The following is a 24,480-nucleotide window of genomic DNA, read 5'->3' on the forward strand; positions in this document are numbered from 1 at the left end:
GCAAATCCTGCAATCGACCGAAATCTGCACGACAGTTTACGAACCGGATTTCAATTTCGGTGAGCAATTTTAATTTGACTATGCATAGACTTGTTAGTCCAGCCAAAATGTAACTCCATAATACCAGCCTAGTTCGGCAAGGGTGAAAACTGGACTTTTTTAGTCAGTTAACTGTCTTGCCTCGGGAAGATGCGTTCCTCCATCCCCGTGAATACATACACATGATTTGCGCTGTTGTTGTGACATGTCTATTTTCAGTTAAGTACTTCATGTGAACCCTATCACTGCCTGAAGCAAAATACTGGGCAAATGGACACAAGGCTATGGCACGTCTCATAAGAAATGAACCTGTTTGTGCAATGAAATCTTCGTGCTCATTGGTCTTGTGGATTGATTGTTTGTTGTTTAACGCCGCACTCAGCAATATTCCAGCTATATGATGGCGGTCTGCAAAATAATTGAGCCTGGACCAGACAATCCAGTAATTGACATCATGAGCATCGATCCACCCAATTGTGATCGATGACATGCATCAACCAAGTCAGCACACCTGACCACCCGATCCCGTTAGTCGCCTTTTACGACAAGCATAGTCGCCTTTTACGGCAAGGAAGGGTTCCTGAAGACCTACTCTACCCCGGATCTTCACGGGTGTGGTCTTGTTGAACCAAGCCATGGCGTGATTTATCAGTTAAAAATGGTGTCTACACAGGCGCTTGTATTCACGAGTGATGGACGAACGGGGATACGGAGTTTTGACAGAATCCATCGGGTTTCACATCCCTTGATGAGTCTCCTGCACAATGTGGAAGATTGATACATAGCACTATACTAAATCAGCACTACTGATACGGCTATGATCTAGCCATCAACATTGATTCCTGGTTCTGTCGTTACGCTTACAAAGCAGACATTTCATAAACAACACGTTTCCCGTTTAAACATCAAATAAATCACTGCATGTCTTCTACACAATCATCATCAACATGACGGGAGAACATCGTATATCAGTCAGGACAGATTCCCTATATGGAAATAGACCTATATATTAGACCAGTATATTAGACCGGTATATTAGACCAGTATATTAAGACCGGTATATTGGGCTGGTATATTAGACCAGTATATTAAGACCGGTATATTGGGCCGGTATATAAGACCAGTATATTAGACTGGTATATATTAGACCAGTATATTATACCGGTATATTATACCAGTATATTAGACCCGTTTATTAGACTGTTATACTAGACCGGTATATTAGACCGGTATATGAGACCAGTATATTAACCCGATATATTAGACCAGTATATGAGACCGGTATACAAGTCCGGTATATTAGACCGGTATATTCGACACAAGGTTCAACATTCATCATTAGCATGAGGAAGATTGCCATCATCCACACATTGTAGCTACAGCTGATATCTAAGCGACTTTGCCTCATTACGAAAACATCACCTTAAAACATTTTTTTCTAACTGAGATAAATATTGACAATGCCCTAATTGCATAAACCTGGCTGAAAATATAACTCTTCTTACTCATTGTAGGGAACTTATCATCACCCGCAAGAAGTGTCACCTAACTTAAAGAATGTCAATAAAGAATATATTAAAACTAACATTCTGATATATACTCAGCGTCATTATTAAATGGTCACCAAGGCATAAAGGGAGTCAAACATGAACATGCCAACAAGCGTCAACAGGTCTGAGTATGTTGACAGTGTGGTTAACAGTTGAAGAACAGGTTGTTAATGCCGTTGTCACACAGATTGGATGCTTTCATAAAACTGGAAAAACGGATGACTATTAAAACAATGAAAATGCAAGGTTTATACATGGAATAAGATACCAAAATCATGTCTCCAAACGCAACCAGTGGCTTAGCCCATGCACGTGGTACAATACATGAAAATAATGGTTCATTCCAGATGCAACTGAACTCCACTCTTGGAAGTTGAATATGTAACATTTTCTGCATAACCCCTCAATAATGACGCTGACTATAACTAATGTAACACACTATTTCAAAAACAATCCAGAAAAAAAACCTCACAAATCTAGACATTTCAGATGTGATGAAATATATTTTCAAAGTAAGACGATTCCTACTTCAGATCCTTAAGAATTCCAAAACGACAAATATGTTAACACGCTACTTCTACCCACTTCCCCGTCAGCCGTTGGTACAGTCTCCATGGAGACAAGAAACAGCCAAAACACTGTGGAGATAAGCCCATCAGTACAGATAAAAAAATATTTTCACAATCCTCGACCTATCAACATGTTAACCATGTTAACATATCATGGAACAAAAAACATGCAGGAAGTTAATCCAAAGTGTCAAGCATCAGCTCTTATGTCAAGAAGCTGAACGCTTCTCAGCTACGTAACCAACAATCTCATGACAAGAGTCTTCAACATGCTGTGAAAGCTCACACCTCAAAATAACAAACGAAACTACAACAGCCAGCTTCACGGTTCCGGTAAATATCACATGAACGTCACATGTTTGAACTGCGGCGGACCAATTTCTTGATATTCCGGGTTATTATCATCTTCATCTTTGGACTTGGAGAAGCCATTGTTCCCTTCCAGGGCAGGACAGAGTTGTTTCCCCTTACCAGCCTCATCTTCGTTTTCACTGACATCCGACTGATCCGCATCCTCCTCCCCTGGCCGATACCCGAGGTTTGATCCGTAACACAAGCCCGGCATTAAAGGATGGGTGATCCCAGGGTAGCCGGTGTACCCTCGTAGAACGCCATGAGGCGGGAACCTCTCCATGGAGTAATGCTGAGCCGGGTACCTTTCGGTAACAAAGCTGTCGCTATGGTAACCTTCCCCCGAGTACCTCTCATAGTTCTCTCCCGAGCACCTCTCGCTGGTGTAGCCGTCCGTGGGGTAGTTGTCGGGTTGGAGGCTCTCGCTTGGGTAGCTGTAACAGTGGCAGGCCTGGGGGTGCTCGTGGAGGGAGTAGGTCTGGTAGTACGACGACACTGGGGTGGACTGGGTTCCTGCCGCACTGGCCGTCACCCCCGAGCTGGGGTAGCCCTCGTCCTTGTTGGGCCAGCACTGGTCAGTGTAGGCTTGGTAGCTGAAGGGGGGGAAATGCTGACCGATGTACTGACGCTGAGGTATTGGGCGGAGCGGGTAGTACTCCTGGGATCCCACTCGACTTGGCTTCAGTTCCTGTCGGGGTGCTGAAAGCAGATATTTTTCAGCAAATATTGTTTTTGAAGGAAAGTATCAAGCAACTGATTTGAAGAGCTTTCCAACAACTTACAGGTTTGCCTCAGGCAAAATGTTTTGAGAATTTTCTTGTACATTATGACTAGAGGTAGGAGGAAGATTTAAAAAAAGCATTGGTTTGTGGGCACCTCACACCCCCCCCCAAAACCCCGGAAATTATAGTACAAAAAACCCCAGAAAAACAAAACCATATTTCAAAAGGCCTTATTTTATTCCAAACAGACTTCTTTTGGAGATAACTATTTCTATTACTTTAGGACAGGTATGTTGGTGTAAGAAATTATACAAATTAGCCTTGTATTAATACAAGTACTACTTTGTTGACACATCTAAACCAGCACACATGTAACCATGGTAACACAAGAGATAACATGTCAGGCGTTCTCTCACAACCCACCTGGTGTCTGCAAAGGATGGGAAGCCTGAGTGTTGGGCAAGGCAGAGCTGGCGGAGTTGCCTCCCCTTCTTGAGCTTCTGGAGGATTTGCGGCGCACGTAGAACGTGACGAGGGCAATCACCGTGATGAGCATGAGGATAACTACAGCTGCGATGACGATGAGGATGATGATGTAGGCATCTACGTTGTGGAACACACCAGGCACCTCCTTGATGCGGTCCTCTAGGGGAGCTGCAGATCTCATCATATTAGACACGTAGCCAATATCACATGAACATCAATTTCACTGCCTTGAAGAAGTACAATATTTGTTATCAGTAGTTAATCGGAGTTTCACATTGCACAGAAATGTACGTCCAGTACTCACAAACATATAAAATGATGCAGTATCACTGTACCCTTTTCATAACAAGAAAAATAAAAGTCCTGTAATTAAAGTAATTATCAAATCTTACAGTACACTGCACCATTTCAGTATATTACAAGAACCTCATACTTCCTGTCAGGACAACATTGATTATTGGGGGTCCCCTTGAACCTTAGTTTTGTAGGTCAAGGTCGAGGCCTGAGTTTATATAAATCAAATAAATAAATACATGTTACACACTATCATCAAGTCATGTATCCTAGCGTAATCATACATCAGAGCTCACAGTGAGATAGATTTAAGAAAAAGTATATATATAACAGCCAGCAGGTAAAGACCTGACCCTGTAGCCATACCCACATGTATCTCCGGCACCCCTAGCCAAGCCACATGTATCTCAAGCAACCCCTAGCTGAGCCACATGTATCTCCAGCACCCCCTAGTCGAGCCACATGTATCTCCAGCACCCCTAGCCGAGCCACATATATCTCCAGCACCCCCTAGCCGAGCCACATGTACCTCCAGCACCCCCTAGCTGAGCCACATGTACCTCCAGCACCCCTAGCCGAGCCACATGTATCTCCAGTACCCCCTAGCTGAGCCACATGTACCTCCAGCACCCCTAGCCGAGCCACATGTATCTCCAGCACCCCCTAGCTGAGCCACATGTACCTCCAGCACCCCTAGCCGAGCCACATGTATCTCCAGCACCCCCTAGCCGAGCCACATGTATCTCCAGCACCCCCTAGCTGAGCCACATATACCTCCAGCACCCCTAGCTGAGCCACATGTATCTCCAGTACCCCTAGCCAAGCCACATGTATCTCCAGCACCCCCTAGCTGAGCCACATATACCTCCAGCACCCCTAGCTGAGCCACATGTATCTCCAGTACCCCTAGCCGAGCCACATGTATCTCCAGCACCCCCTAGCCGAGCCACATGTATCTCCAGCACCCCCTAGCCGAGCCACATGTATCTCCAGCACCCCCTAGCCGAGCCACATGTATCTCCAGCTCCCCCTAGCTGAGCCACATATACCTCCAGCACCCCCTAGCCGAGCAACATGTATCTCCAGCACCCCCTAGCTGAGCCACATGTATCTCCAGTACCCCCTAGCTGACCCACATGTATCTCCAGTACCCCCTAGCCGAGCCACATGTATCTCCAGCACCCCCTAGCTGAGCCACATGTATCTCCAGTACCCCTAGCCAAGCCACATGTATCTCCAGCACCCCTAGCCAAGCCACATGTATCTCCAGTACCCCTAGCCAAGCCACATGTATCTCCAGCACCCCCTAGCCAAGCCACATGTATCTCCAGTACCCCTAGCCAAGCCACATGTATCTCCAGCACCCCTAGCTGAGCCACATGTATCTCCAGCACCCCCTAGCCAAGCCACATGTATCTCCAGTACCCCTAGCCAAGCCACATGTATCTCCAGCACCCCTAGCCGAGCCACATGTATCTCCAGTACCCCCTAGCTGACCCACATGTATCTCCAGTACCCCCTAGCTGACCCACATGTATCTCCAGTACCCCCTAGCCGAGCCACATGTATCTCCAGTACCCCCTAGCCGAGCCACATGTATCTCCAGCACCCCCTAGCTGACCCACATATATCTCCAGCACCCCTAGCCGAGCCACATATATCTCCAGCACCCCTAGCCGAGCCACATATATCTCCAGCACCCCTAGCCGAGCCACATATATCTCCAGCACCCCTAGCCGAGCCACATATATCTCCAGCACCCCTAGCCGAGCCACATATATCTCCTGCACCCCCTAGCCGAGCCACATATATCTCCTGCACCCCCTAGCCGAGCCACATATATCTCCAGCACCCCTAGCCGAGCCACATATATCTCCAGCACCCCCTAGCCGAGTCACATGTATCTCCAGCACCCCCTAGCCGAGCCACATATATCTCCAGCACCCCTAGCCGAGCCACATATATCTCCAGCACCCCCTAGCTGAGTCACATGTATCTCCAGTACCCCCTCGACAAGCCACATGTATCTCCAGCACCCCTAGCCGAGCCACATGTATCCCCTGCACCCCTAGCCGAGCCACATATATCTCCAGCACCCCTAGCTGAGCCACATGTATCTCCAGCACCCCTAGCTGAGCCACATGTATCTCCAGCACCCCCTAGCTGAGTCACATGTATCTCCAGTACCCCCTAGCCGAGCCACATATATCTCCAGCACCCCCTAGCCGAGCCACATGTATCCCCTGCACCCCTAGCCGAGCCACATATATCTCCAGCACCCCCTAGCCGAGCCACATGTATCTCCAGCACCCCTAGCTGAGCCACATGTATCCCCTGCACCCCTAGCCGACCCACATGTATCTCCAGCACCCCCTAGCCGAGCCACATGGACGAAACAAGTGATATTCCTGGCACTGCTAATTAATCTCCTAAAAGCCAGTACTGTCTGACCAGGCCACACACTGCCTCTGTGGTGTAGTGGAAAGTGGACAGAGGATATGCAGAGATCGATTTAGCTGCATAAAACATGCTCTAGTGCAAGTGTGGGAAATGAGGGCTTTCTAATTGCCATGTTTAAATTGAGAATAAGAAAATGTCATATTCAGTCAGTTTCCCTGACATCAACAAAAGCTCATCTTTGGTCGTGTATACAATCATTGAAGGTTATAATGCAATGTTGGTTTGTTGTTTATCGCCGCACTCGGCAATATTCCAGCTATATGACAGCAGTCTGTAAATAATGGAGTCTGGTCCAGACAATCCAGTGATTGATATCATGAGCATTGGTCCACGCAATTGGGATACGATGACATGCATCAACTAAGTCAACGAGTCTGACCATCCGATCTGGTTAGTCGCCTCTTACGACAAGCATAGTCGCCTTTTACGGCACGCATGGGTTGCTGAAGACCTATTCTACCCTGGACCTTCCCTGGTCTGATGCAGTGTAACCTTACCTTACCTAATATTAAATCCAAACAAACAAAATGTAGAATTACTTTGGAATCAGATTATTTCATATGTTCCCCAATATACTATACTACGTCCCTGATATTGCTGGAATATTGCTAAAAGCAGCGAAAAGACATACTCATTCACTAACTACGTCCATTTAAAAGTGATATTGCTGAAACTCACCATCAGGATTCTTTGTGTATACTTGTAGCAAGAACAACACAAGGTCTCTCTGGTAGGAAACAAAGCCACGATTCAGATCCATCTTCAATGTTCTCCCTACTGAGCACACCTCCATGGGCGGGGCCTTGTGGCAGCTGAAGGACCCCAGCTCCTTCTTCCGCGACGTGCTGTCCGAGGCCACATCGTACAGTGTGAGAGAAGCATAGCAGTTGCCCTGGAAGTCGAGATCTTCAATCTCCATACACACTCGATCTTGGTCATCAGGACTTGCGGAGGTGAAGATGATCTCACACTCCGCCTGCAGGTCGGACGAGGGACCTCGCTGTGAACCTATGACTATTATCTCCCCTGAATCCAGCATGTGGGTTTGTCCACAGTTCTTGTCGGCCTCTATGTACACTGGAACAAAGCAGAGCGTATTGAGGACCATTCACTGCATTCAGCAAAATTCCAGCTGCATGACGGGGGACTGTAAATAACTGAATCTGGACCGGACAATCCAGTGATTGTTATTATCAGCAATGATCAACGCCACCAAGTCTGACCACCGCATCCATTAAGTCACCTTGTACAAGTACAAGTTGCTGGGTGCTATTCTAATTCAACATCCCAATGGGACTCGCTCAATCACTGCATTGAAACACACAGCTTCAGTAGCAGAGAAATTAGTGATGTCATTTGATTGTGACATCATGGTAACCATTGTCATCATAATGACCAGCAAAGCATTGTGATGCAATTAAGAATTGACCTTCACTTTGTGTGAGTTCATTGGAGTATGAACTTTCATAGGGTGAGGGCCAAACTATGAATGTCGGAGTTTGTCGCGACTTTCATACAATGTTGTCAAACGGACACTAAGGTAAATCTGTAGATTGTTGTAGACTGTCATTGTCAGCCTACACAGATCGAATCGATGCTACGATAGCTAGGAAGTGCATTTCTTCGTTTTGTACATTAGGAGGGGTCGTAGCAAGGATATTCTTGAACAATCATGCAGTCAAAACTCTCTGACGTTTCTCAATGTATACTGAAATGCTGAGTTCAAGATTAAAGGTTCTAAATGTTTAGAAATGTGCTTCTGTAGGTATTCGTGCTAGGGATTTCCCAGGGGCTTCCCCGGGAATGTGGAAGTAGTCCGTCAGTGTTTACGTCATTTCAAGAACACTGTCTCGTGAAAAACGTATGAACGTCAAATTGTATCGTTCATACACTTATGATCGACAATTTCGCGGTCATGTGACCGACCTCTCATCCAATGGAAAAGCTGTATATCTTGTAAACTTCAAATTAAAAAATTATTTTCATTTGAGCGACATCTCCTTGGAGATATTGCTTGATCTCACCAAAGCCATATCTCCTGTGGAAGCCAGTTTTAGATGATAAAATGTAACACCATATCACAAGGACCCAGTTGACAGTATTGATGCAATATACATGTAGTAAATATAGTTTCAAAATGTATCTAAAGAGTGAAAGATAATTTGAACAATTTCAGTGCAGAGTTCACTGAATAGTGGATTCTGTCTAAACCGGAACTGACGGGGAACAAGATTTAAATCTGGTATGGATATCATCTTATATAAACTACTGCGGTAAAATATAAATTTACCGAAAAAGACTTGATATTGTCAATCATGTCAATTGCCGAAGACGAAAAGCCACCTCTTTCGTTATATCTTAAATGTCCACAAAGAAATTCATGCATAAATGTGTCACCACTCACCAGTGATATGAAATGTGTGGATTTCTTTCGGAGGTTTTCACATATTTTCTCAAAGTTACTTCTCAGATATTTATTGATGATTGATCAATATTTTGTTAATGATTATTGATCGCTATGATCTGTAATGATAGCCAGCACTATCTTGTACACACCTTTCCTGTTGGTGAGGCCACAGCAGATGCCGGTACAGAATGCCACCACGACGTGACAGAGGGTTGAGCCCTTCATTGTGCTGGTGCAGTCCAGTGCTGTCTGTGTTAAGATGGGCTGACAGCCAGGTGTCTATTGTGTCTGTGCATCATCGTGCTGAGACTGCAGGAAAACAAACATTGAACACATACATTATATAGAAACACTTTAAGGCCAGTCACGTTACACTTAATGTTCAGTCTCATTTGATCAGGAACCTTAATCTTCCGGTTATACAGATCGATTCATCAACATATCACGTGACTAACCATGGGTCCGGGTAGTCCTGTGGGTACCCGTCTCCTACTCAGGACCCACACGACCCAAGTTACCCATCCCAGCCCTATTGTTCTTTACAGTTGTAATAAGTGTTTCCCTAAATTGTCTTCCTTTGAATATAGGTTTAATAGATAGCACATGTTACTTGGAGTGTTAAGATGGGCTGACAGCCAGGTGTCTATTGTGTCTGTGCATCATCGTGCTGAGACTGCATTAAAATAAACATTGAACACATACATTATATAGAAACACTTGAAAGCCAGTCACGTTTCACTTCAATGTTCAGTCTCATTTGATCAGGAACCTTAATCTTCCGGTTATACAGATAACAACATTTCATCGATGATCCCATTCGGTGCTCTCACGCCATGCTGAGGTTTTACTTCAGTGGTGTCATAGTTCAAGGACATTGAGGTGTCACTCACAGTTACATCTGCTGTGGGTGTAAGTACCCACTGCAAGTTTCAAGGGTTCGGAACCAGAGACCATATATCGGTATGGTCTCTGTCGGAACAAAATGTCAAAAAGTCAAAAGGAATGTGTGCATCATCAGAACCACTGAGCTATAAGTTTTTGTCATTTAACAATATATCAAGTGACTAACCATGGGTCTGCCATGGGTAGTCCTGTGGGTACCTGGGTCCTACTCAGAACCCACACGACCCGAGTTACCCATCTCAGCCCTATTGTTCTGTACGGTTTTAATAAGTGTTTCCCTAAATTGTCTTTCTTTGAAAATAGGTTGAATAGATAGCACATGTTACTTGGAGTGTTCATGCAGGTTCACAGGCCAATTCGCTCTCCCAGTTGGACACGGTCTTCTAATAGGCGGACCGGGTGAACGGGCTATCCCTTCTCTGACTGAGGCATGTACTGAGTCTTATTTTGTGAATTATCTATTTATGCAATAACATGAAGAACGAATAATCGACAGATAAAAAATAGTAAGATACTTCATAGCGTGTGTTAACCCGCTTCTGTTGTGATCTACTGTCTCGAAATATCAGTACTGTGCACAAACTGAACACTTTTTCAAGGAAAACGATAGATCGAAAAGTGAACAATTCTTCATGTAAGCATTATTGCACATTACAAACTGAATCGACGATCGATTTTAGAGGAACATCGGCAGAAATGTTAAAAAACAGACATCATATATGACGCAAAGTGAAGAATATAACCTACATTCCTGAAAACAGTTGCTTCACATTTTGGTTTTCTCAAAGGAAATACGAGCAGACAGATATGTGCGCATGCGTCCTAAGCCCCAGTTGATAAAAAGCGGACAGAACAACAATTATCAGAAACCGGACGTTACTACACAAGGCTCTCTGTGTAGATTGACTCAACACGTATATAATCCGGCGGACTTAATTTCTGTATTTCAACATTGACCCTTTTTATGTGTTTGAGTTAAAACTGAACAATAAATTAATTCATGTTGTTGTCTAAGATTATTAACATTCAAAGTACACCTATTTGTTATGACGTCATTCAGCTCCGCATTGACAATAACACATTGTTTATAGTGTAAATTACTATGTTACACGTTATATTTCTGAATGCGTCGCCTCGACAATGAGTGAATAGTTAATTTACGCCACTTTTAGCTGTATTCCAGAAATATCACAGCAGGGGAGACTCGAAATTTTCACACAGATTGTACCCTGGTCTTTGTGGAGTGACGAGCTTTTACGCTTTAACCCCGCCCCACCGATTGAACCAAGTCAGCGAGCCGGACCACCCGATCCCGTCAGTCGCCTTTTACGACAAGCATAGTCGCCTTTTACGGCAAGCATGGGTTGCTGATGACCTATTCCATCCCGGATCTTCACGGTGGCTTGCCGTTGTATACAACACCAAACATAACTTCATTTACTTCAAAATAAAATAATGTAAGACCACGTCTTTCAAAGTATGTTTCTTTCTGCTCGTTTTTAGACGTAGTATATATGTTCATTTATTCTGGCTAGATTTGTCATTACTCGCCAACAGCGGAAGGGATGATGTAAATCCGGCTGGGGTCCATGCAGGTAGCAAAAGTACTGTAAGTCCCCATGGACCCTAGCATGGTGATCTACCTTCCGCTGTTGGCGATCCATAGCCCTTTTTTATATTGTACCGTTATATATATTGATATCTTTTATAGTTGTATGCTAGTTTTAAATATTAATCTGTGATATTCTAGTAATTTTACTGTCCATCGATGACAGGTTTTAATTTAGTTAAAACATATGTCTTAATAAATGAAATTTCTCGTCACGATATGGCTGAAATATTGCCGATGTGACGTAAAGCTTAAACTCACTCACTCACTCACTCACACAAAATAACATAACAAAATACAAAACATTAACAAAAGGTAAATGGCAAGTGACTTCTAAATTACACTAGAAATATTAGCACAACATATTTAGTATACTGTAACTTTACCATATGAATTAAGTGACTGAAATATATAGGCCTACAACAGTTATAATTACTGACTATGGACTGAACAATATGGCTTCCCAAGCATGAATAAATGTTACATAAAGTTGGTGTTGTAGTTGTTGCATGTTTCTCATCATTGGAAGTATCTCATTAAAATCAGATTGTTTAGTTCGATATGTACAAAAGCCTTTTGGGGTCAAAATTGAAATGTGGAAAAGTCGTTATAACGGAAAAAAGATTCGTTATTACTGAACTAATTTCGTTTTAACGGAAAAAAGTGTGTTATATACTCAAATCCCTAACTAAGACTCAGGAGATTACCAAGACCTACTGGATTGGGGTTTTCTGACCGTGGTCGGGCTTTCCTCCCACATAAAGCTGACACGCCGTGATATGACTGGAATAATGTTAAAAGCGGCGTTAAACCCAAGTCACTCACTCACTCTGACCATGGTACGGCTGGTCTTTTAACCTGGCAATTCTGTTGTCAATCTCGCGGTAGACACGCTTCCGGTGCGGCTCCAAAGTCGAGCTGGAGAATTTACTTCTTTCCGCCTGTTCAATGTGTCTGATAACTTCAATGAAACGGAATATGTTGGGTATTTTTTATGGGGACCTTTACAATCAGCGTGAGGGGGCAGCTTCAAATTTACACGCAAACGCTTTCTTAGTTTGATCAAGATCGAATCTTGAGAATTTATATAGTTTTTGTTTGTTTGCTGTTTAACACCGCACCCAGCAATATTTCAGCTATATGACGGACACCATTGATGTTTACGCAATTGGGGTACGATGACATGTATCAACCAAGTCAGTGAGCCTGACCACCCGACCCCGATAGTCGCCTTTTACGACAAACATAGTCGCCTTTTACGGCAAGCATGGGTTGCTGAAGATATATTTTGTTTGTCTACTCGGATCTTGACGAGTGTGAAAGTTTTAAATTAGATTGCATTTTTACGCAAGTATCCTTAGTATGTGTTGTAACTTTTAGAAGATGTCGTGGCCCACATAGAGGTCTGAGTCCCCACCAGCCTGTGTTGTCAATTGGCTCTATAAAGGAGGCGACAGACCATAGCAACTGGTTCTGGGTATCTACCACAGGCTGAAGATAACCGACGCACATTAAAATAGCAGTGCAGAGATGCACCAGTGTTGGCGCCATAAAGTCATATATATTTAATGAGTTATAATGTGTAACGTCGCGACTAAACCATTTCAGTAATCATAGGGAATCATAAAGAATCACTGCTAAAAGCAAAGTCCATTGTTCCATTCCGACTATATCATAATTAAGCACGTGTTGTTAATCACTACAATGATGCTACCAGGTGTTCTTGATAATGTGAGCGTATCCTGCCCCAACGGTGGCAACCCGTCACAAAACATACAAGAAAAATCAATTGTTCACCTGAAAAAGGTGAGGTGAGGTGAAATGGGGTTTAACGTCGCGTCCAATATTATTGCACTTATATAGCGACGTGCATGCACGTGTGTGTGTTTGTGTAGCTGCTTGTACTAGTCCGGACTGATGCCGATTTATAGTGCTAGCTCACTGAGATATCATGCCGCAGTTTAACATGAATACCCCACTCAGACACAGTATACTGACTCCGAGCCGACCAGTCCTTGTTTTAGCCCCTTAATGCCGAGCGCCAGACAAGGTAACAACAAGTACCATCTTTTAACGTCTTTTCGTATGACGCGGCCGGGGATCGAAACCCGGACCTGCCGCTCTCCGGGCGGACGCTCTACCATTAGACCACGGAGGCGGTCTCACCTGAAAAGACATATGATACATGTCACAGTACATTGTTCATCGGACATACGTTTGGTCACTGATGCGTCAAATTTGGAAATGTCCTCCACATGTCTACCATAAAACCTTTTGAAAGCTTTGATATTAAAGCCTTGGAGGTTTTAACCCTGAACAAGCAGCTGTTGAGCAAGAGTCTCACAACGCTCTCCGAAGTCTTAGAAAGAGAGTGCTCGAATATTGTCCCACATAAAGGGAGAGTTGACTATTGGAAAGTTGAATAATATATGTATCCGCTGTAGAATAGTTGTTCTACCTGTTTCTTCTTGAATTGATAACACAAATACGTCTGCAGGTCCACGACGTTTTGTTGTCAGCTGTTCCCTCTGCGGTTAGTGAGTGAGTGAGTGAGGTTTAACACCGCTTTTAACAGTATTCCAGTTATATCACGGCGTGTCAGCTTAATCTGGGAGGAAAGCCCGAAGTGATGCAGGTCTCAGACGTTTACCACTTCTGTGAAACCCACGAGCACGGGTATGGTGCTGACAAACGTACAAACATAATTGGGGTGAACCGGGATTCGAACCCACAATCCTAGGTTTCTGGCGTGCCCAAGGGCCGCAACTCTGCAGAGCGAATCGCGGCGCCTTAGACGACTGGGCCACCCGTGCCCCCTCCGCGGTTAGTGCTCAACTCAGTGCTCCTAACACCCCAGCTCGCGGTGATGTACATACAATGTACTAATAGCTTCCCAGCTAACACATAACATTTTCAAAACATTTTCTAAAGGTTTCATTGTAGTTTTTCAAAAAATGTTTTACAACTTTACAACTGTTTTCAAATTGTTATTGACATGTTTTCAAATGTTATTCAAGTACATCATGCTATAACATAGGCGAAAATATTTCAGAAACACGTTGCAGAAATGTTTTGCCGGAACATATGAATGAAATGTTATCATCATGTTATAAATACATTGTGAACACATATGTAAAATCATCCGAATAAGGTGTAAATGTTTTATAATTATTCAAAATGTTTTTTAAATGTTTTTCAAGAACATTCTCTCACATTTAATTATTTTTCATGACTAGTTATTAAAATGTCTTAAAACGTTTTTGAAAATTACCACAAAATACATGTTTTTGACATGTTCTTAAAACGTTTGTAAAAACTAATATCACACACACGTTTCGAAAACAATTTTCAAATTTTGTGACAAAATGCCTTGTTGTCTCGTGAAATGACATCTCACTATTTTGCACCCGCCATCATCAGTTAAATCGTCGAACTCTGGGGTGCGTTGCAAAGCGCCAATCACTTGCAAGCCATGTACAGTGATCTGCCTTACAACAGTGCACTAACTTTCAGCCGCTTGCAAGCGAAACAATCGCTGGCTGAGGTGGTTTCGTTCTCAACCAAAATGGTGGCTGACTTTGACAGCGGAATAAGAAATTCTTGACTGGATCAACGAGGAAAGGAGTGAGTGAGTATGGTTTTACGCCGCTTTTAGCAATATTCCAGCAATATCGCGGCGGGGGACACCAGAAATGGGCTTCACACATTGTACCTATGTCGGGAATCGAACCCGGGTCTTCGGCGTGACGAGCGAACGCTTTAACCACTAGGCTACCCGACCGCCCCAACGAGGAAAGGAACAAAGGCAGCTAACACACCATCATCCTCAGCCTGCCCCACATTTTCAAAATAGTCATAAATTTCATCAGCTCGTCATCGAGCCTCTTCTATTACGTTCTTCATTACGTCAAAGCAACCAAGCGGTAGTTGCGCCGCCATTTTGGAAGATTGTGCAAGCGCTTCGATTAATTTGCTTTCTCTAAGCGATTCGTAGCTTGCAGCGGCCCGATTTCTTAGGGGTAAGTTCATTTTTAAAAGCGGTATCCGCTTATCTAAAGCCCCTTTTACACAGGGCTGCGACCTTTGTGCCACCTTTGAGCGATCAAAAACTGGCCAGGACGTTCAATGGTCGCCTAAACCCCAAAAATTATGTTTCTATGTAACTGCTCCAGCAGTTGTTCAGCAGTAACTGCTCGAGTTGTCCAGCTTCTGCAATCACAATGAAACACTGCAGATACAAGCCCTCTATTTATAGGCAGGCTGAGGAGGCATTACATGTAGCTCAAAGGAGGCAGAAAAGAGGCAGAAGCATTGCCATGGTGTCTCAAGGGTCGCCGTGGTCGACGAAAGGAGGCACAGCGGTCGCCACAGTCATCGTTCAATGCACACTGTTGGTCGCCCAAAGGAGGCACAAGGGAGGCAGAAGCATCACCCAGATTGACGGGAATAATTACCTGGTGACAATTTGGTCGACCACTGTGCCTTCATTCTGCAACAACGGCAATGCTTGTGCCTCCCTTCTGCCTCCTTTGAGCCACCTTTGAACAAAAAATCTCCTCGGCGACCTTTGTGCGACTGTTTTGAACATGTTCAAAAATTCACGGCGACCATGGCTCATGGCATGTCTGAAAATCCTGTGTACCACCTTTGAACGACCTAGGCAACCATTCTGCCTCCTTTGAGCCTCCAATGACGACCTGGCAAATTTTATGGTCGCACACTGGAGGCAGAAGATCGCCATCCTGTGTAAAGGCCCCATAAGCAGTGTCTGAATGGCATTGTGTAAACATTTGTTACATTTGAGCACTTTCTTAATGGAATTGTGTATTCATAGCTTTCGGTCATGGGAGCCGTGCCAGTTTACAATTGTCAGAGGGGTACACAAAGTACGTGATCTAGGGGTGCTTTGCAAAGCGTGAATCGCGAATCACTTGCAAGCGATGTACAGCGATTCGCCTTACGACAGTGCGCTGACTTTCAGCCGCTTGCAAGCGAAACAATCGCTGGCTGGGGCCGCTTCGTTCTCAAACCAAAATGGCGGCTGAGTTTGACAGCGGAACAAGAAATTCTTGACTGGATCAACGAGGAAATGAACAAAGGTAGCTAACACCACATCATCCACATCTTCAAAGTAGTCATAAATTTCATCAGCCCGTCATCGAACCTCTTTTATTACGTTCTTGGAAGAGTGCGCATGCGCTTCAAACTGTTGCAGCGATTAATTTGCTTCCTCCAAGCGATTTGTGGCTTGACTACCAGTTGTCGGGTTTTCATATTTGTGGAAGCTGAAGGGGTTAAACTAACATTCCTGAAAGCCTAACAACTGCACCAGACACCAAACTACACAATACGCAATGATCGAAGTGGAAACTTCAATGTGCATAAGCAGAAAATATATTCCCTTTTTTACTTGAACAATCATCAAATTCACATCAGCAATGAATGACTTCCACTCGTGTTGAATGCAGAGCGTAACATGTATTTATAGGTATTCCAGAGGTCAGCTTGTGGCATATCATATTGTGTAGAAATACAGAGGGACACTGTTGTACTTAAGTTGGCGAATGCAAACAGGTGTTTCTCACGGCCTTGTTATGTTAATGTAACAGTTTGTTTGATACCAAGTTCTTTTCAAACATGATCTGTCGTTGCAATCCATTGTTAGTAATAGTCGCATTATTAAATGGGGCATTGAAATGAAGTTCACAATGCATAAAGGCCCCGGTGTAAACAACTATGATAATACATGTAGCTGCGCATTGACTTGCACACCACTTGATATTTGAATACTTTACAGAACATTATTTATGCCTTACCAACTGCACCTGTACCCCACACGCAAACCAGTTGGTAGATTGATGTGACGGGACTCCATGAAGAGAATGAAGAAAATGTGACCATACGACGACCGGAAACTCGTAATTAAATTCATATCACCAATAAAGACCTTCTAACATTCACAGAGGACGTTTGCAAGCGGGCACTTTAGTATTCGAAGCCCATGTCAGTTTAACATTTGAGTTTTCGAAACATCACTTTTATATGTGATGCATGATACTGTTATACTATCATAGTTACCACACGAATTCATCTGTCTCTGAATGAATATTAAAATATGTCTCCATCAACACCTACAAATATAGTATTGTTAGAATACTGATACATCGTTTATCTTAAATGGAACATTGTCTCTTCAGTTGGATGTATCTATACTACATATATATTTATTTATTTTTTATGTTTCAGATACGTGGATCAAGGCAAAACCAAAATCTCCACAGAAATGAGTCTTGAAGTTCTTTGGTGACTGAATGTTGAAGACATGGCATGGATTACCACGTGGGTCATTGGTATTGTGTTTTCTGCCGTACAGGCCTGTAGGGTGTACAGTCCCTGACTATTTGTCCTAATCATTTGTATCTTGTTAACAGAGAGTGGGTGTTGTAGGTCTTGAACATTGAGCTTTTCCAACGCCCTGGTTCGTTTCAAAAAAATTTGGAAACGTTATAAAAAAATGTTCACAGAAAACGTTCCTTAAACGTTTCCGGAACCATACAACTTCACGTGAATAAAACGTTTCCAAAAGCATTTCTGGATTATTTTACAAAAAACATTTTAGAAACGTTATAACCAAATGTTTCCGGAAATTTTGTCTAAAACGTTTCTGGAACCATACAAGATCACGGGAAGAAAACATTTTTTAAAACATTTCTAACGTTTCGTAAAAATTAGGGTTGTTTGTATAACATTTTCGTGTTAGCTGGGTTAAACAGTGTTGATCATATTTGGTAAGGTAATACGGCCATGTTGTACCTCGTCCACAACCCACGTGCTTCATGTACAGTTCGACCGGCGCACACTGTATACTACATGTGGTATACGACCGCCTCCGTGGTCTAGTGGTAGTGGTCCGGGGTTCGATCCCCGGCCGCGTCATACCAAAAGACGTTAAAAGATGGTATTTGTTGTTACCCTGTCTGGCGCTCGGCATTAAGGGGCTAAAACAAGGACTGGTCGGCTCGGAGTCAGTATACTGTGTCTGAGTGGGGTATTCATGTTAAACTGCGGCATGGTATCTCAGTGAGCTAGCACTATAAATCGACATCAGCCCGGACTAGTACAAGCAGCCACACAAACACACACACGTACATGCACGTCGCTATATAAGTGCAATAATCTTGGACGCGATGTTAAACCAAATTTCACCTCACCTCACCACATGTGGTATACTGTTTAATATGCACCAAAGTGAGAACTCATGTGAGCCAAAGATGGTTAATACAGACCTTATATGAGACCGCATTCCATTTTGGATTTTGCAACACCCGCCTGAAATATTTCACATGAAAAATTCGTGTACAGAAATTCGTTATTCGACACTGTTTTGTGTTTTAATATCATTAATTTTGATTCGCAAAGACATTAATGTTTAAAGAAACCACGTTTGTGACTTTATTAATGAAACGCATAGAGAAACAAAGCTTACAACGGAGGTCACTGAGTTACAAATAGCAACGTCATAGAACATAGTATAGGATGACGTCACAAACAAGGGCGTCACATAGCAACAGAACAGATTGCTGAAAGCGGACTGCTGTCAAGTTACAGTTGCCCGCAGATTATTATTAACATTTGTTTTGACAAGAAATGTGCGATAAAGAAACTTTACGGCATAATATATTCGTTATGGTGTCTTATTATATGATATACAATAAATCAAATATACATACGTACACTCATCTACTTATCTTGGGCCTCCCAAACTAACCTCTATTCATTCATGTTAACCAACACATTATAAATATAGAATACTAAACTCGCTCCCGTGTAATACAAATTTTATGAAACGAGTGAATAGTTGTGGTATCTGACGAGCGAAAGCGAGTCAGATACCACAACTATTCACGAGTTTCATAAAATTGGTTTTACACGAGAGCGAGTTTAGTATTTTATTTATTACTTGTCATTTATAATGTTTTTAGAATTATACTGTTGAGTGTAAATAGGCTGACACCTACATGATCCATGGCATAATATCATACAATGGTCCACCTTTAGAATTCAGGCGTTCGTCCCACAAAATGATCGTAGTGCTAAGGCTATCACAACTCACATAATTTAACTTAGACTAACGGCTGTCGTTGCGCTAGAGTACGATCGCCTTGTGGATGGGGCCTTGCACCTCAAAGTTTACAATCACGTCACAATACCCGATGACGTAATTTGTTGAATTTTGTTGCAAGATCCATCGGCGAAACAATGCCATGTGACGTCAGCCTAGCAACAAGGTTGCTGGGGTCATCGAGTGTGCATAAGCTCCTCCCAGTGATCTATCATCTCCACACACAATGTCGTTGAATACGCCAAGGGATGTTGAGAGCTTTCAATATTTGTTCGTGAAACGTGTTCCGAGAGTACATAAGCACGCGTTTTGGTATTACACAATGTGTAATAAAGCTGTATGTTTATTAAACGGGTGATCTCTTCACGGGCAATTCTACCATGAATTTGGAATTTACTCGATTCTGATTGGTCAATCAGAGGCTATTAAATCACAATAAACCCCCTCTGATTGAAACAGATGGTTTGACGGCCGCATCACCGCGGAAGCTAATATTCATAGAATAGTACTATTTTCAGTCATTGTCGGTAGGCATATTTAAATAACTATATCTACAATTACAGGTTACAAAATGCCCAGATGCGGTTACTACAATATTCAAAGGATGTGTGGCAATACATTTCGTGCAGAAAAAAACGATAGAAATCAACAAAGGGAATGTATTTACGTTTTGGAGACAACAGAGAGCTTCGAATTTTGGCGCTTTTCTATACACTGCGCTAAATTTAACATTTGAAACCTCACGCTGCGCGTTCGGTTCCAAATTCAATTTAGCGGGGTTAAATCTACAGGTAACCTAGCTCTACATTGAAAACACAGTATGTTTATCTTCTAAGTAATAATTAAATTTTCGTTGTGTTCATGGAAATTCCTGCATTCTGATTAGCTGAATTGGTCACGTGTTATTGCATTCATTTTCCAATGAATGAAAAACATTAAGCCACGCCCACCGCGGCGCACTACTTTTATTACTGCGGAATGTCGGGGAATCCCAATATTACAGTAGAGGGACTTCCCTTTCTGCTCACGTGTATCGTCATGCACAGGACATTTAGCAACTTTCATGCATATTCATTGTCCAAACTACCCTTTGAAACCGAAGGCCGAGAATGAATGAAACAGCAAACGTGCAGGCTCCTCGCCTGTTTTTTCCCCGCTCGCCTCGGTTCAACTTTCATGTCTTCGGGTTTCATTTCTGACTAGCATTTCTCCAACTGTGTTTTACCGTAATCAGGGAAGTAATGTTTGAATCACGCAGTAAATGACCATGTTATTTGAAACAGCCGCCTTCTCTCGGACATATTTCTTCCGGTTCGTTACAATCTGACTGTTGAAGTTCTTTTCGCCTCTTACCTTAATTGACAGGTGCAATGAATATTGTTTTAATCCCACTCTCCCTTGATTGGCTACTGAATGTGTAGGCGTGTCAAGTTATGTGCATAAATTATACGATCACCTGATTCATGTCACGCCACTGTATGTATTCCTACACCTGGAATGTTTATCAATGTCGTCATTTTTGTCTGTTTTGATTTATGCAACTGTATTGTAGATAAAACATGTTGTCGAATTTAATTATAAGCATTGACTGTGTGTTTTTTTCGGTTTATTGAGGTATGAATCGAAAAACCGATGTGCAAACCTTTGTAAGAATCCGCTACGCGGATTCATACAGTTCAAATGTCATATCACAAATGCAAGAATATTCTTAAGGATAAATATGATCAAACGATTCAGGTACAACTTTCAGTACACCCCATGCCGTTTGCGTCAATGCTATGAAGTCAACTACCTCGCCCAATGTCAAATGTGTTCATGGTAATATAAAATCTACAGTTAGACCATTAGGGTTAAAGTTACCCTCGCCGCGTTGAAAGTTAGGCAATATGAACGTGATGTAATCGTCTACAGTTAGGCATTTGGGCGTGGTACTAATTTCCTTCCTTGTCGATAACAAGCTGATCACTGCCAAATTTGATGTTCTGGGAAATTGTGTACTTGACCTGAGTCAGGATATATTGCATAGAATAAACACTGGTTGTCCTGGTTGATTTACTCCGGGCGGTATGAGGGAATTCAACACACATGATTACAGCAAACACGTTTTCTACCCCGTCTATTGAATTGTGCAGTTTCATATGCACTGACAAGTCTATCAGATTAATGCGTCAACATTTTCCTGTCTGATGCTATTCAAATGGTGATGGCAGTATCGTGAAATGTACAGGAGCGAACATATTCGTGTGTATGTATTCAAGTAAGATATGAGTAAGGACCTGGTTCTATGCCACAATAATTGGGTTGTTTGTTATATATGATTGTTTCTATGACAACAGTGTGTGTCATTGTGAAGCATGCTAAAGAGCGTGTATGTAATATTTCACTGAAACTTGAGATAGAACTGGGTCGATCCCGACGCCCACCGACTACTGGAACGTGGGGGTGGGGTGGGGTGGTGTGGGGTGGTGTGGGGTGGGGTGGTGTGGAGGACAATGGTCATTACAGTTATGAATGGGGCAAGGGCGATCGGAGGGAGTAGAGATGGCAGGCTGGACGGGAGTAGATGGGATATGGGATAAATTGGGAGGGGGTGGTGGGAGGGAGTCTTATTTGCGCGTTTGGGTTTTCGGCGGATCCTCAAAGGAAAAGAAGATTTACTGGTGGGTGCACCATCATCGGAGCTTGCAGTTTTAAACGAGGAGAGAGACAATGTAACTTACAGACTTAACAAGAATGACAAAGTTGTATTCACACTTACCCAGAGGAAATATAAAACTGTAAACACAAAACACTAAAAGTCACCAAGTCACTGACACATGCCATTGAGTTCAGTTGGAATGTTTTGCCTTTGATGAAGTCCTTGGTTTTCTTTTAGTTTCTGCGCAGACAGGGCTTCGCATGTAGGGGTCGTTGTTCGTGCGTTGCTTGTACCTGTCGAAGGTGGAGTCCAAGGGTACTAGTTGTTCTTCACATCAGTTTGCCGTAAACCACACATCACAGTTATAATATGTGACAGAATCCTTTTCACCAAGCTACAAAGTGTCTGATTTGTGGTTTACGTGGCACAATTGACAGACAGTGTGGTCAACTGATCTCCTATTCACGATGTTGGTGGCTGCCTTCGTCAAGGTGACTTGTGCTGTAGACTCAGGATGGAAGGGCATGGTCTTCGTTCACAGCTGGCTCCCTACATACCATATACAGTGATAGAAGTAATATTTTGGGACAACGATCCTGTGAATTTTGAAATTATATACATTTCTCAAACCTTCGAAAATCAAGTTCACTATCCTGTTAACTTTGTATTACTTTTAGCGAAGCTAGAGGTGAGTCTGTTTCAGTGCGACGAGTCTGTACTAGATGCACAGTACGAGCAGACATCCGACAAGAATTTGCAATTTTATGTATGACAATACTCGTTCAAAGCAATCTCCTGAAACGTATTTGGGCAACTGTAGCCCAGGCAAATGTATGTGACACTGTGCACTACTTTAGAAATAAAAATTCTTTGATGATCTACTGAGCATCTGTGAGACAGGCTCCTCCCCTTTCAACAGGTCATACATCGCTACACCAGCCACAACACAAACACCCAGAAATGCCCATTTGCACCACCAGTTACTTGTATTCAGCGTTAAATAAACTTCTTCTGCTGTTGGGCGTCTGGATATATCTTGCCTTAAGGCTGCCTTGATGCAGTCTCCGAATCCCTGGTCAGCGACACCAGGGAGTTTTATTTCCCCTCCCACCTTGGCCAGACGGCGTCCATTGTAGTAGGCAACTAGTTTGTTGTGGTCAAATTCCTGACGCAGTAAAGCAAAGGCGATAACGCCAAGAGAGAAAATATCGCTTTTCTCTGTCAGAACCGCTTCAGGGGGTGAAAAACAAGTGTCTCCTGTCCCTTCTTCCCCGGCATGTTCCCGCGTAAGGCGACGAGCAGCAGACCCAAATCCTCCTATCTTATAAAGCGTTCCAGAGTCCCATGTCACAAGGATGTTTTCCGGCTGTATATTTCCGTGTATGATACCAATTTTATGAAGAAACTGTAAACCACTGGCAATGTCGGTCACGACAGAACGACAGTCGGCCTCGTCTAGAGGACTCTTCATGGTTAAACGTTTACTCACATACTGGTCCAGGCTGCCTTCCTCGCAATATTCAAAGGTCAGTGTGAAGCAATCTTCAGTAAAACTATCACCAATCATCTTGACAATGTTCTTGGCCCCTTCAGATCCTAAGCATTGTCGGAGTATGTCCTTTTCGGCGGCTGCATGACAATGTGAGCAGACAAGTACTTTCTTAAAAACCATTTCGATACCTATATTTTCCTTGTGCCCTCTTGAGAACCGACCAGGAACAAGTTCTCTTCCCGACATTCTTCGTATTCGTGGAATACAAGTCCTCTGAACAGTATCAAGGAAATGCGACGTAGTAGTTAGATTCGGCGACGGGTAGTTATATTTAGCCTGAACACCTGACTGTGAGTCAGCCAGTCAGGGCGTGGTTCAGAAAACCCTTGTTGTTTCTTAAGCCCGTCAGAACGACCATCGTTCGTCACTACTCGCCTCTCTCCGTAGCTTGTCCCGGAATGAACCACGACATCTGGTATTCAGCCTACTATGTAAACAGTTTATCAAGGCCATTGATTGAAAAATAGGTACCTCCTAACAGTACAGTAAATTACACTCGTCACTACTAAGCGTGGGATCCAGATGGAGAAGGGCCGGAGTCACCTGCGTATAAGGTCAAGGTCACAGTAAAGGTCTATATTATCGTATGTTTGCTATAAACACTAAAATTCCCTTTTGTGCAGATATGTACGCAGCGGTTATGTAATTTAAATACTTAACACTTATAAGCGGCGAGTGTTGACAATCTTAGGAGTGAGTGAGTGAGTGAGTATGGTTTTACGCCGTTTTTAGCAATATTCCAGCAATATCACGGCGGGGGACACGAGAAATAAGCTTC

The 24,480-nt window shown here is 43.1% G+C and overlaps 2 protein-coding genes across 2 annotated transcripts; both read right to left on the minus strand.

The window, feature by feature from the left end:
• Nucleotides 1-546: 546 nt before the first annotated feature.
• Nucleotides 547-10,608, minus strand: LOC124152967. Its single transcript, XM_046526059.2, has 5 exons — nucleotides 10,529-10,608; nucleotides 9,028-9,187; nucleotides 7,150-7,548; nucleotides 3,655-3,885; nucleotides 547-3,208 (listed from the first exon to the last, which is right to left on the minus strand). The coding sequence occupies exons 2-5, from the start codon at nucleotides 9,101-9,103 to the stop codon at nucleotides 2,499-2,501; spliced, it is 1,416 nt and encodes a 471-aa protein (XP_046382015.1). The 5' UTR covers nucleotides 9,104-9,187; nucleotides 10,529-10,608; the 3' UTR covers nucleotides 547-2,498.
• Nucleotides 9,491-24,125, minus strand: LOC124152968 (serine/threonine-protein kinase ark1-like). Its single transcript, XM_046526060.2, has 2 exons — nucleotides 22,271-24,125; nucleotides 9,491-9,551 (listed from the first exon to the last, which is right to left on the minus strand). Exon 1 carries the CDS (start codon nucleotides 23,886-23,888, stop codon nucleotides 23,004-23,006), a length of 885 nt encoding a protein of 294 aa, XP_046382016.2. The 5' UTR covers nucleotides 23,889-24,125; the 3' UTR covers nucleotides 9,491-9,551; nucleotides 22,271-23,003.
• Between the last annotated feature and the right edge of the window lie 355 nt (nucleotides 24,126-24,480).

The sequence above is a fragment of the Haliotis rufescens genome, unplaced genomic scaffold, assembly GCF_023055435.1.
Source record: "Haliotis rufescens isolate VD_foot unplaced genomic scaffold, xgHalRufe1.0.p SCAF_16, whole genome shotgun sequence".
In the NCBI taxonomy this organism is placed as follows: Eukaryota; Metazoa; Mollusca; class Gastropoda; order Lepetellida; family Haliotidae; genus Haliotis; species Haliotis rufescens.